At 37.6% G+C, this 14053-nt stretch overlaps 1 protein-coding gene across 1 annotated transcript in view; it reads left to right on the forward strand.

Annotated features, from left to right (window-relative positions):
• Positions 1 to 14053, forward strand: part of si:dkey-205h23.1 (AT-rich interactive domain-containing protein 3B) — a 61401-nt gene that overhangs the window by 612 nt on the left and 46736 nt on the right. Inside the window, exons 1-2 of the mRNA XM_048168666.1 lie at positions 1 to 296; positions 4167 to 4736. The exon at positions 1 to 296 is cut by the window's left edge and continues 612 nt beyond it. Of these exons, the coding sequence (XP_048024623.1) occupies positions 261 to 296; positions 4167 to 4736 (606 nt within the window). The 5' untranslated portion in view covers positions 1 to 260. The remainder of the gene's footprint in view (positions 297 to 4166; positions 4737 to 14053) is intronic.

The following is a 14053-nucleotide window of genomic DNA, read 5'->3' on the forward strand; positions in this document are numbered from 1 at the left end:
GTCGCTCGCTCTCGTGAGGTGGGGGTGCGCGTTGAGGGGAGGAAACGCCAGACAGACGCGAGCGGAGCGGAAGGGAGCTGCAGGGAGTCGAGCGCTGAACGCCGGGCGGCTCGGAGGTCTGATCGCGGTTCTGCTCGCTCGAAACGGAGCGCACCGGATTGTCACGCGCTCGCTGGCTGGAGGAACGGAAAGCGCCGCCGGTGCGCGTGCACAATTCACCGAGGGTTACCGAGCAGAAAGAGACGGAACGGAACGGAGGAATGGTAGATAACAGCGGCAGCAGCAAAACACAGATGGTGAGTCAGTGCAACTTACTTTAAATCCTCATAATGTGCTTTAACTAATAAACATTCGGACTGTAAATGTGTTTGTTTTTAAATGTATTTATTGTTTTTATATTGAATTGCATTGCAGTAAAATATATTAAACATCCTTATTCTAAGATTTAATGAAAAATTAAGGCACATTTTCAGTGAATATTTAAGTGATTTTATTGCTTTCTATATATGATGCACTTATGTTTATAAGGTGCATTTAAAGGATATTTAGATACTTTTTGACCCCCAAAGAAAAGATAATTATAGCTATTTCTACTGATTTTCTGTCCACACCCTTTAAACCCACAGAAACACCCTGATATGTTGAGATTTTCATTATTTAGTCCCTTTTATGAAGCTGTTTTTGTCTTGGTCACCCACAATGGTGGTGATTTCAAGTTTTACTATCATTGTGGTTACACACACACACACACATACACACACACACACATCTGAATGCACAAACATGCTGTTTTCATTAGGGGCCTCCGCTTTGATCCGCTGCTGAACTGTTTTTAGTCATGTTAAATTCCCCTAAACCACATGAATCTCATAGTGAAACTGTAGATTTGACAGGTTGGATCAAGATTGTTTTGTTGCAGATATTAGTGTTTTTATGTAACCTGTACGGTCATGATTTCCACGGTTATGGATTAAGATGTCAGGTTTGTTTTTAAATATGCAGGTTTAGCAGGACAGACGGGTTAAATAACCTGCATATTTAAAGCTGATCTGTAAGTGTTGTTACGTACTAGAGAAAAACTATCACTGTTTATTTTTCTGATTTTAACATCAAATCGTGTTTGTTTTATACGTTTGCATTTTGGGCGGCAGTCGAAATGGGCCGTATTTTTAAGAAAAGAGCGCTGAAAGGGTTAATTCCTAAAGTAAATGTTGTGATGATGATTTCATGTGCTGTATTGTATTGATATATTGGGATAATCAATAACTGTCTGTATGTCGGATCCATATTTTGCAGGCAGAATTGTCAATGGATGTTGCACATTTCATGCTTTCAAATGTTGAATTTTGAGTAAATACTGTGTAAAATACATATTAATTTGCTATGATTAAACTGGATCTCAGTATAAATATCAGCCATTAAAAACCCATTTCAGTATTAATAATTATCATGACAAGGAATTTATCAGCCCACTTTAAAATAAGAGAAGTTGCATTTTTAGCAATGCATCTGAAACGTATATTTATTGCTGATTTGATCTTTGTCGGTGCATTTTAATTCTAATTGCTTCCGAAACTATCAGAACTCAACTGGGTAAAAGTTGCATCTTTATTTTCAATAATCGCAGGATAATTCTTCAATAATTGCAGATCCATCGCTATGATCTTCATGATCTTTCTTAAACATATTTTATTATCAGAGAAATTTTCACCCTGAATCCATTTTAGAGCCTTAATCGCAGTAAGATGTTTACATCAAACCTCTCGTTTACATGCAATTATTCTGATCATTCTCTAAGAATTGTGGTTATTTTTACCACCATTATATGCCAAAAATGTCTCCATTTCTCCGTTCATTTTGTGCAATGTTTACTTTTCTGATCATTCACGATGTTTCAGAACTACTGAGTTTATATCCTCAAATTCTTAATTGTTTGTTAAATGCAATAATGTTTGAAATAAATGTTAACTACTATTCGTAGTATATTAAACTGAAACTTTATGCCACTTTGGTTGATTTTGCATGACGAAGCTTAGGATTAGGGCCAAGCAATAATAAAAAAATTAAACCATCTCAAGTTTAAAGTCATTGTAATGCAAGATTAAACTTCTAGAATTAAATGTCAGAATACAATGTTGAGAATAAACTTAAAGTTGTGTTTCAAGAGAAAACTTGTGATATTTCGATTTTTTTCTCAATTTATCAAGTTTTTTCTAGAAACATAATGACTTTATTCTCGAAATGTAATGATTTTATTCTCAACGTTGTTTTTCATCTTTTTTTCTAGATATTTAACAAGTTGTTTTTTTTCTTGAAACACAATGGCTTTATTCTCAAAATTCAAAATAATATTTTATTTAGACTTTTTTCTTGAAATTTAACAATTGTTTTCTCGAAACTCAACAACTTTATTCTCGAAATTTAATGATTTTATTCTCTTTTAGCCTCCATTTCAGTGTCTTTAACCATCAATAGGCTATAATGCATTATATTAATTTAGTGCAATGTTGTCAAGATAAACTTCAACACCCTAAAAATGCACATGCGCACTTTGTTCAGAGTGGAATAGATGCGATTAAAGTGTTTAAATGGCTGTTTATTGCAATTAAAATCAGCATATGCCATGTTGTGCTATGATTATGAGCTTAAAGTATTAGTTCAGTTCAGAATTCAAATTTCCCGATAATTTACTCACTTCAATGTCATCCAAGATGTTCATGTCTTTCTTTCTTCAGTCGAAAAGAAATTATGGCTTTTGAGGAATTGTTCTCCATATAGTGGACTTCACTGGGGTTCAACGGGTTGAAGGTCCAAATGTCAGTTTCAGTGCAGCTTCAAAGAGCTCTACATGATCCCAGACGAGGAATAAGAGTCTTATCTAGAGAAACCATCAGTCATTTTCTAAAAAAAAATTAAAAAATGTATACTTTTTAACCACAAATGCTCAAAAATGATATACTTTTTAACCATAAATGCTTGTGTTGCACTGCTCTGTGATGCTCCACGCATGACGTAATCATGTTGGAAAGTACGCGGAAGTACCGCGGTACACTGCAAAATCCCGAGAGTTAAATCAGCTCTGCTCAGAGTGCATATGGTCCCTCTCTAAATAGTGTTAAAGCAGAGTTAAAGTTAATGAGATAATTAAGCAATTAATAAGGCTGTGACTTAAGTCACTTGTAGTTCTTGTTTTCTTATTTCTTCAGTGATTCTGCTTGTTAACAGCAGGCGTTCATCAATAATGTGCAATCATTACTTCATTAATTGCTTAATTATCTCATTAAATTTAACTCTGCTTTAGTGTTATTTTAACGTTATTGTAGAGCAAAAAACTCCATCTTATTTTCTCCTCCAACTTCAAAATCATCCAACATCGTTTTTGTAAAGGTCATGTCTTAGTCTTTGCATGTTCTCTTTGTAAACACTGGATCAGTATTTCCGCCTACGTCACGCGTGACCTTTCCAACATGATTACGTCATGTGTGGAGCATCACAGAGCAGTGCAAGATGAGCATTTGTGGTTAAAAAGTATATAATTTAATTGTTTTTAGAAAATGGCTGATGGTTTCTCTAGATTAGACTCTTATTCCTCGTCTGGGATCATGTAGAGCTCTTTGAAGCTGCACTGAAACTGACATTTGGACCTTCAACCCGTTCAACTACATGGAGAAAAATCCTGGAATGTTTTCCTCAAAAACCTTCATTTCTTTTCTACTGAAGAAAGAAAGATATAAACATCTTGGATGACATGGGGGTGAGTAAATTATCAGGACATTTTAATTCTGAAATAAACTAATCCTTTAAAGTGTTTAAATCACCATACGCCATGTTTTACTATGATTACAGTTGCAACAATTATGAGCTTAATTCATCAATTTGATCAAATTATAGTGTTTACGTGCCTAAATCTCATTATGAGGGTGCAATTCTAACTTGGTGACATCGGCAGAATTTGCAACAACAGACAAATGTTCATGTTTGCAAAACAAAGATGCGTGCACATGATCAATGAAGGTGAGATTCTGCGAACTGACCCCAAAACATGCTTGTGTTTCCAAAACATTTGCAGCTTGAATCAAGAGAAATGACGTGGTGCGCGCTGAGTTACGCGTTTCAAGCTCTTGGAGGGACGTGCTTTCATGTGAGTGTTTGTCTCTGTCTCTCAGGAGGCCGGGTTGGCGGGTGGCTTGAAGCTGGAGGCCATGATGGAGCAGCTGCAGCGGCAGCAGCAGGCGCGTCTGGAGATGGAGCACAAGGAGCGGAGGCTGCGTGAAGCTCACATCATGTACGCGCAGCAGGTCGCGGCTCAGCAGGCCATTCTGGTCGCCGCAAGGGCTTCTGGGGCTGGATTCATGAGCGGCGGACAGCTGTCTCTGGTCTCCAATCAGAGCAGCGTGGACTCCGAACACGAGGAGGACGAGGAGCGAGGCCGGGATTCGGATGATGATGATGATGATGATAATGAGATGATGGAGGGCGATGAAGGCAGTGAGGAAGACGACAGGCCGCCGTCCGGGCTGGAGTTCCTCAGGAAGCAGACGCTGGCGCTGCAGCAGGGAGCCGTACATCTGCCCGGACGCCCCATCGTGAGCTTCTCAGACCCCAGCAAAAGAGCCCCGTCGCCCGCCGTCAGGGTCAAACAGGAACCTGAGGACGATCTCTCGCCCGTCGGTCGGCCATCGGCAGCTTCTCCTAACGGCCAAGCGGATTGGAGCTACGACGATCATTTTAAAGCGGTAAGAGAGCTTGTGTTATCTTGACGATGATGTTCTTCATCGGTATTTTTGATTTGATTTGCAGTACAAACATCTAAACATTCTTAAATCAAGATACATTTACTTGAGAATATTAAGCTAAAAAATGTATTGAAATGAAGTGAGTTTGTGCTTAAAACAAGAACAAATATCAGTCACTGAGATCAGAACTGAAAACAAGATTGCTTTTCTGATCATTCACGATGTTTCAGAACTACTGAGTTTATATCCTCAAATTCTTAATTGTTTGTTAAATGCAATAATGTTTGAAGTAAATGTTAACTACTATTCGTAGTATATTAAACTGAATCTTTATGCCACTTTGGTTGATTTTACATGATGAAGCTTTTGTAATATTTTTGCTGGTTTGAAACTCAATGTGAACCCTACGGAAGAGGATTAGGGCCAAGCAATAATAAAAATTAAACCATCTCAAGTTTAAAGTCATTATAATGCAAGATTAAACTCGTTACATTTCTAGAAGTAAAAGTCGAAATACAATGTTGCGTATAAACTTATTACATTTCGAGCATAAAGTTGTTGTGTTTTAAGAGAGAAAACTCGTGATATTATATTTAGACTTTTTTCTCAAAATGTAATGATTTTATTCTCAACGTTGTATTTCGCCTTTTTTTCCTCACAATTTAACAAGTTTTTAGACTTTTTTTCTCGAAATTTAACGATTTTTTTCCTCGAAACAGCGACTTTATTCTCAAAATTTTATGATTTTATTTTGAATGTTGTATTTCGATATTGTATTAGATATTTAATACGTTTTTTTCTTAACACAATGAATTTATTCTCAAAATTCAATCATTTTATTTTCTACATTTTATTTAGACTTTTTTCTCGAAATTTAACAAGTTTTTCTCAACACCACTTTATTCTCAGTTTTGATTTTATTCTGAATGTTGTATTTCGTCTTTTTTTCTAGATATTTAATGTTTTTTTTCTTAACACAATGAATTTATTCTCAAAATTCAATCATTTTATTCTCAAAATTTTATTTAGACTTTTTTCTCACGATTTTTCTCGAAACTGACTTTATTCTCAATTTTATGATTTTATTCTGAATGTTGTATTTCCATATTGTATTAGATATTTAATAAGTTCTTTCTTAACACAATGAATTTATTCTCAAAATTCAATCATTTTATTTTCGACTTTTTATTTAGACTTTTTTTCTCGCAATTTATCGAGGTTTTTTTTTGAAACAGACTTTATTCTTAATTTAATGATTTTATTCTCAACATTTTTAGACTTTTTTTTCTCGTGATTTTTCTCAAAACAATGACAATTCTCAATTTTATGATTTTATTCTGAATGTTGTATTTCGTCTTTTTTTCTAGATATTTAATAAGTTTTTTTCTTAACACAATGAATTTATTCTCAAAATTCAATCATTTTATTCTCAATTTTATTTACTTTTTTTCTCGCGATTTTTCTCAAAACAACGACTTTATTCTCAATTTTATGATTTTATTCTGAATGTTGTATTTCGATATTGTATTAGATATTTAATAAGTTTTTTTCTTAACACAATGAATTTATCCTCAAAATTCAATCATTTTTTTTTCTACATTTTATTTAGACTTTTTTCTCGCAATTTATTGAGTTTTTTCTTGAAACAGACTTTATTCTCGAAATTTAATGAGTTTATTCTCAACATTTTATTTAAACTTTTTTCTTGAAATTTAACAAGTTTTTTCTCAACACAACGACTTTATTCTCGAAATGTAATGATTTTATTCTGAACGTTGTATTTCGTCTTTTTTTTCTAGCTATTTAACAAGTTTTTTTCTCGAAACAACGACTTTATTCTCAATTTAATGATTTTATTCTCAACATTTTATTTAGACTTTTTTCTCAAAATTTAACACGTTTTTTCTCAACACAACGACTTTATTCTCGAAATGTAATGATTTTATTCTGAACGTTGTATTTCGTCTTTTTTTTCTAGCTATTTAACAAGTTTTTTTCTCGAAACAACAACTTTATTCTCAAAATGTAATGATTTTATTCTCGACATTTTATTTAGACTTTTTTCTTGAAGTAAAATGTTGAGAATAAACATTACATTTTGAGAATAAAGTTGTTTCAAGAAAAAACATTACATTTTGAGAAAAAAGTCTAAATAAAATGTTAAGAATAAAATCATTACATTTTTAGAGTTTATTTAGACTTTTTTTCTCAATTTAATGAGTTTTTTCTTGAAACACAATGACTTTATTCTCAAAATTCAATGAGTTTATTCTCGACATTTTATTTCAACTTTTTTCTCGAAATTTAATGATTTTATTCTCAATGTTGTAATTCATCTTCTAGATATTTAACACGTTTTTTTCTCAACTCAATGGCTTTATTCTCAAAATGTAATGATTTTATTCTCAGCATTTTATTTAATCATTTTCTCAATTTATCAAGTTTTTTCTCGAAACACAATGACTTTATTCTCGAAATTTAATGATTTTATTCTCGACATTTTATTTACACTTTTTTCTCGAAATTTAACAAGTTTTTTCTCAACACAACGACTTTATTCTCGAAATGTAATGATTTTATTCTGAACATTGTATTTCGTCTTTTTTTCTAGCTATTTAACAAGTTTTTTTCTCGAAACGACGACTTTATTCTCAATTTAATGATTTTATTCTCAACATTTTATTTAGACTTTTTTTCTCAAAGTAAAATGTTGAGAATAAACATTAAATTTTGAGAATAAAGTTGTTTCAAGAAAAAACTCGTTAAATTTCGAGAAAAAAGTCTAAAAAAATGTTGAGAATAAAATTACATTATCATTTTTAGAATTTATTTAGACTTTTTTTTCTCAATTTAATGAGTTTTTTCTTGAAACACAATGACTTTATTCTCAAAATTCAATGAGTTTATTCTCAACATTTTATTTCAACTTTTTTCTCTAAATTTAATGAGTTTTTTCTCAACACAATGACTTTATTCTCGAAATGTAATGATTTTATTCTCAACGTTGTAATTCGTCTTCTAGATATTTAACACGTTTTTTTCTCAACTCAATGGCTTTATTCTCAAAATGTAATGATTTTATTCTCAGCATTTTATTTAATCTTTTTTTCTCAAAATTTATCGAGTTTTTTCTCAAAACACAATGACTTTACTCTCAATTTAATGATTTTATTCTTGACATTTTATATTGACTTTTATTTTATTTTTTTTTATTACTTGTCCCTAATCCTCTTCTGTAGAAGCCAGCATTATTCTTATTCAGCAGCAAATGAACATCATTTCTATGTTTGTTTTCGAGCAGCAGCTGAATGTTTTTCGGAAGCGCAGTAGTTTGATGAGTCAGTCTGTCGTGATGGTGGTTTGGTCATGATTTCTCCCTCTCGTCCTCTTCGCACCTTTCCACACGTGTTTGTGTTTGGTTTTGGCTGTATCGGCCCCTCTGGAGAAACATCTGCTCCGATCCGCTGCCGTTCTGCTCACCACGTGTGCGCTGGCACAGAGCCGGACACTTCGCTTGACTTATTTGTTCTCTTACGCTCCTGCCAAACGCTGAGTCGACTTTGGCCGGCGTCCAGACTGTGTAAAGAGACATTTGGCCCAATTTTGTCAGTTAACACGTGGGAGTGTTTGTGCACGCGTGCAGTGGGTGTGTGTTACGAATTGCACAGTAGCCTCTGCACAGGTGTGATCTGCAACATAATGCAAGTTTCCTTCAAAATGCATTGATTTTAACGGCAATGCTGCGTCAGAAGGTTTTGTGAAAGTGATTCTCTGTCATGCAGCTAAAACCTGAACTTCAAATGCAATGTATTCTGATGTTTCCCTTCCACAGTCCCAAAATGCACTCTTTGAACGCTTGTTGAAGTATTTCTAGTGTGCATGTCATCATGCAATGCCATTTGTATCCATTTTGCTTCCATGATGTGACGTATTTCAGAGTAAAGCAGAATAAAGACATTTTACATTCATGCATTATGATTGACTTGATTCCATCTATTATTTTCTTCAGCATATCATGCACTGTTGAATCGATCACAATAAGATCAGAAACATGAATTGAATAGACCGTAAATCGAGTCAGTTTTGATTTCAGGTGGACTGGCGACTGAATGTGAATCTGTTGACATCTTGCCGTGAGCATGAATCAGCCGTTCTGTCCACATGAAGAGCCTCTGATGTGATTAAAGGGCTGTAGCTGCTTATTTATAGAGGCAACATCCATTCTACCTTCCCAAGATAGAACAGCAGTGTGGAAATGGACAGAGAGACAAAGATTCAAGTCCTACTTATGATTTTGGAAGTCAGAATTACGATGCAATCATGAATTTGATGCATTGAGCGATTTCATATATCTTGCTTTTTCTAAAACACGGGAGGCTTTTTAGCACAAGTGCATAAAAGAAAGAGTAAACGGCACACATTAAGTGTGTTGGTTATGCATTGTCATGCACCCACATAAAAATGACAGGAAATGTAGTTTTGTTCCGCAATCATGCGGCCTCATAAACCAACTAAATGAGTAGTATGTTCTGGCCAGATCCATATGCATTTAACCGTTTGCAAAATAAATTCTACAGTGACTCGTAAAACTTTTTTCCATGCATCTGTGATTTAAATTCATCAATGCATATTAGTCTGAAGAAAAAAAATGGACAAAATCAAGTCTGCTAAATGCATTAATGTCAAATGTAATGTAAATATATTCTGATTCACTCTGAAATTGGTTGCAAATGCATTGCATGTTGACATTAACAGCATCTGCACACTAGACAATCTTCAGAAAGCATTCGAAGGACATGGTTGTGGCATTATAGTGGTGCACATGTTGCTCATCTGATCTCTTAGATACCATCATTCTGACTTGAAGGCAACAGAGACAATGTTTCTTATCTGAAGGGTAAAACGCATTAATGATTTCACAAACCCTGATCAGACTGTCAGTGATGAAATACTCATTTCATTGAGAGGAAGAGGAAATACAGATGGTCAGAGGAGGGGAGGGGAGCGTCATTGTACTGAGAGATGTGTCCGTCTCTCTCTTTGTGTCCTGTCTTTTATGTGCTCTGTCATTATGTGTGGCCAGCGGTGTATAATGACACCTCTTCATGGCCGGCAGTTTCAGGTTGCGTGGTTGAGGGGGGAAGGTTCAGAGACAGCGGGACGACGCGCTCTCTCGTTTTAATGGTATCTCTGTGAGTTTTAATGACAGCTGCTGTAAATTCCTTTCTGAGGTGAACAGACAGGATGTCGTGTTCAGATGTTCAGATGCTTGATTGATCTATCAGAAGACTGAAATGTGTGTGTGTGTGTGTGTGTGTGGATGTGTATATAGTATATGTGTGTGTGTTTTTATATATATATATATATATATATATAATCTTACATCTCACTATCATTCAAAACATTTGTTTTTTTTTGTGAAATAAGCCATTTCTGCTAAGCAAGGCTGCATTTATTTGATCAAATATACAGTAAAAATAGTGAAATAATTTTTACAATGTAAAATAACTGTTTTCTATGTGAATGTGTTTTAAAATGTAATTTATTTCTGCGATTCAAAGCTGAATTTTCAGCATCATTACTGCAGTCTTCAGTGTCATGCAGGGGCGTCGTTGGCACGGGGGACAGGGGGGTCAGGACCCCCGCAGTTTTGAAAAGACAGAAATCGACCCCCGCACTTTTGATAAGGACTGCTTCAATTAGTCACACTATATCATCTTTTAGCTTAGAATATTTTCTTTCAAATGAGACCATTTTCACGTTTCTGTGAGCTTTCGTTCGTAAATAATCAGCTGTTTTGTCACGGATGTGAACAGGAAATGCGCTCTCGAACGGAGAAACACGCAATCTACAAACCATCATCGATCAAAGCGTGCATTCAGGACAGGTCGATGGTATATAAATCATGCCCGAACGTTAGCGTTTGTCAATCAAGCCAAACCGTCCATTCAGAAACCGAGAAATTTGACACTTTAAGGTAAGGAGGCTGATCTCTCAGGTTGACGCGCGAGCTGGCTTGACTGAAGTTTTCATGAGGATTATAGTTTATGAACTGTTTTGTCTGTTTTGCTTGAAAGGCAAAAACATTGATGGCATCTATAAAAGAGATATCTGAAATAGAAACGAAAGTGATATTGCCTCATCCAGTGGTGGACGCACGAGAGGAGATCTGTGCATTTAATTGGTATGTGTATTCTGTAATACTTAATTTACAATGCTTATCAGTGGCGTGCACTTTTGATCAGTGGCGTGCACTTTGAAAGTGAAAGTGCCTTTTGCGGTCGCATCGCGGTGCTCCCGTGTTCCCGATGTGAACATAACAACATGTTGTCATAACAACCAAACCCCTACACATGAAGCACCCGACAAACCCTTTAAGGTTCTACACATGAAGCGACAGACGAACCCTTTAAGGTTCTACACATGATGCGCCTGACGAACCCTTTAAGGTTCTACACATGAAGCGCCCGACGAACCCTTTAAGGTTCTACACATGATGCGCCTGACGAACCCTTTAAGGTTCTACACATGATGCGCCTGACGAACCCTTTAAGGTTCTACATATGATGCGCCTGACGAACCCTTTAAGGTTCTACACATGATGCGCCTGACGAACCCTTTAAGGTTCTACACATGATGCGACTGACGAACCCTTTAAGGTTCTACACATGATGCGCCTGACGAACCCTTTAAGGTTCTACACATGAAGCGCCCGACGAACCCTTTAAGGTTCTACATATGATGCGCCTGACGAACCCTTTAAGGTTCTACATATGATGCGCCTGACGAACCCTTTAAGGTTCTACACATGATGCGCCTGACGAACCCTTTAAGGTTCTACATATGATGCGCCTGACGAACCCTTTAAGGTTCTACACATGATGCGCCTGACGAACCCTTTAAGGTTCTACATATGATGCGCCTGACGGAACCCTTTAAGGTTCTACACATGATGCGCCTGACGAACCCTTTAAGGTTCTACACATGATGCGCCTGACGAACCCTTTAAGGTTCTACATATGATGCGCCTGACGAACCCTTTAAGGTTCTACACATGATGCGCCTGACGAACCCTTTAAGGTTCTACATATGATGCGCCTGACGAACCCTTTAAGGTTCTACACATGAAGCGCCCGACGAACCCTTTAAGGTTCTACACATGATGCGCCTGACGAACCCTTTAAGGTTCTACATATGATGGGCCCGACGAACCCTTTAAGGTTCTACATATGAAGCGCCCGACGAACCCTTTAAGGTTCTACATATGATGCGCCTGACGAACCCTTTAAGGTTCTACACATGATGCGACTGACGAACCCTTTAAGGTTCTACACATGATGCGCCTGACGAACCCTTTAAGGTTCTACACATGAAGCGCCCGACGAACCCTTTAAGGTTCTACATATGATGCGCCTGACGAACCCTTTAAGGTTCTACATATGATGCGCCTGACGAACCCTTTAAGGTTCTACACATGATGCGCCTGACGAACCCTTTAAGGTTCTACATATGATGCGCCTGACGAACCCTTTAAGGTTCTACACATGATGCGCCTGACGAACCCTTTAAGGTTCTACATATGATGCGCCTGACGAACCCTTTAAGGTTCTACACATGATGCGCCTGACGAACCCTTTAAGGTTCTACACATGATGCGCCTGACGAACCCTTTAAGGTTCTACATATGATGCGCCTGACGAACCCTTTAAGGTTCTACACATGATGCGCCTGACGAACCCTTTAAGGTTCTACATATGATGCGCCTGACGAACCCTTTAAGGTTCTACACATGAAGCGCCCGACGAACCCTTTAAGGTTCTACACATGATGCGCCTGACGAACCCTTTAAGGTTCTACATATGATGGGCCCGACGAACCCTTTAAGGTTCTACATATGAAGCGCCCGACGAACCCTTTAAGGTTCTACATATGATGCGCCCGACGAACCCTTTAAGGTTCTACACATGAAGCGCCCGACGAACCCTTTAAGGTTCTACATATGATGGGCCTGACGAACCCTTTAAGGTTCTACATATGAAGAGCCTGACGAACCCTTTAAGGTTCTACATATGAAGCACCCGACGAACCCTTTAAGGTTCTACACATGAAGCGCCCGACGAACCCTTTAAGGTTCTACATATGAAGCGCCCGACGAACCCTTTAAGGTTCTACATATGAAGCGCTCGACGAACCCTTTAAGGTTCTACACATGAAGCGCCCGACGAACCCTTTAAGGTTCTACATATGAAGCGCCCGACGAACCCTTTAAGGTTCTACATATGAAGCGCCCGACGAACCCTTTAAGGTTCTACACATGAAGCGCCCGACGAACCCTTTAAGGTTCTACATATGAAGCGCCCGACGAACCCTTTAAGGTTCTACATATGAAGAGCCTGACGAACCCTTTAAGGTTCTACATATGAAGCGTCTGACGGAACCCTTTAAGGTTCTACACATGAAGCGCCCGACGAACCCTTTAAGGTTCTACATATGAAGCGCCCGACGAACCCTTTAAGGTTCTACATATGAAGAGCCTGACGGACCCTTTAAGGTTCTACATATGAAGCGTCTGACGGAACCCTTTAAGGTTCTACACATGAAGCGCCCGACGAACCCTTTAAGGTTCTACACATGAAGCGCCCGACGAACCCTTTAAGGTTCTACATATGAAGCGCCCGACGAACCCTTTAAGGTTCTACATATGAAGAGCCTGACGAACCCTTTAAGGTTCTACATATGAAGCGTCTGACGGAACCCTTTAAGGTTCTACACATGAAGCGCCCGACGAACCCTTTAAGGTTCTACATATGAAGCGCCCGACGAACCCTTTAAGGTTCTACATATGAAGAGCCTGACGGACCCTTTAAGGTTCTACATATGAAGAGCCTGACGGACCCTTTAAGGTTCTACATATGAAGCGTCTGACGGAACCCTTTAAGGTTCTACACATGAAGCGCCCGACGAACCCTTTAAGGTTCTACATATGATGGGCCTGACGAACCCTTTAAGGTTCTACATATGAAGAGCCTGACGAACCCTTTAAGGTTCTACATATGAAGCACCCGACGAACCCTTTAAGGTTCTACACATGAAGCGCCCGACGAACCCTTTAAGGTTCTACATATGAAGCGCCCGACGAACCCTTTAAGGTTCTACATATGAAGCGCCCGACGAACCCTTTAAGGTTCTACACATGAAGCGCCCGACGAACCCTTTAAGGTTCTACATATGAAGCGCCCGACGAACCCTTTAAGGTTCTACATATGAAGAGCCTGACGAACCCTTTAAGGTTCTACATATGATGGGCTTGACGGACC

This window comes from Megalobrama amblycephala, linkage group LG19 (genome assembly GCF_018812025.1).
Source record: "Megalobrama amblycephala isolate DHTTF-2021 linkage group LG19, ASM1881202v1, whole genome shotgun sequence".
Taxonomy (NCBI): domain Eukaryota; kingdom Metazoa; phylum Chordata; class Actinopteri; order Cypriniformes; family Xenocyprididae; genus Megalobrama; species Megalobrama amblycephala.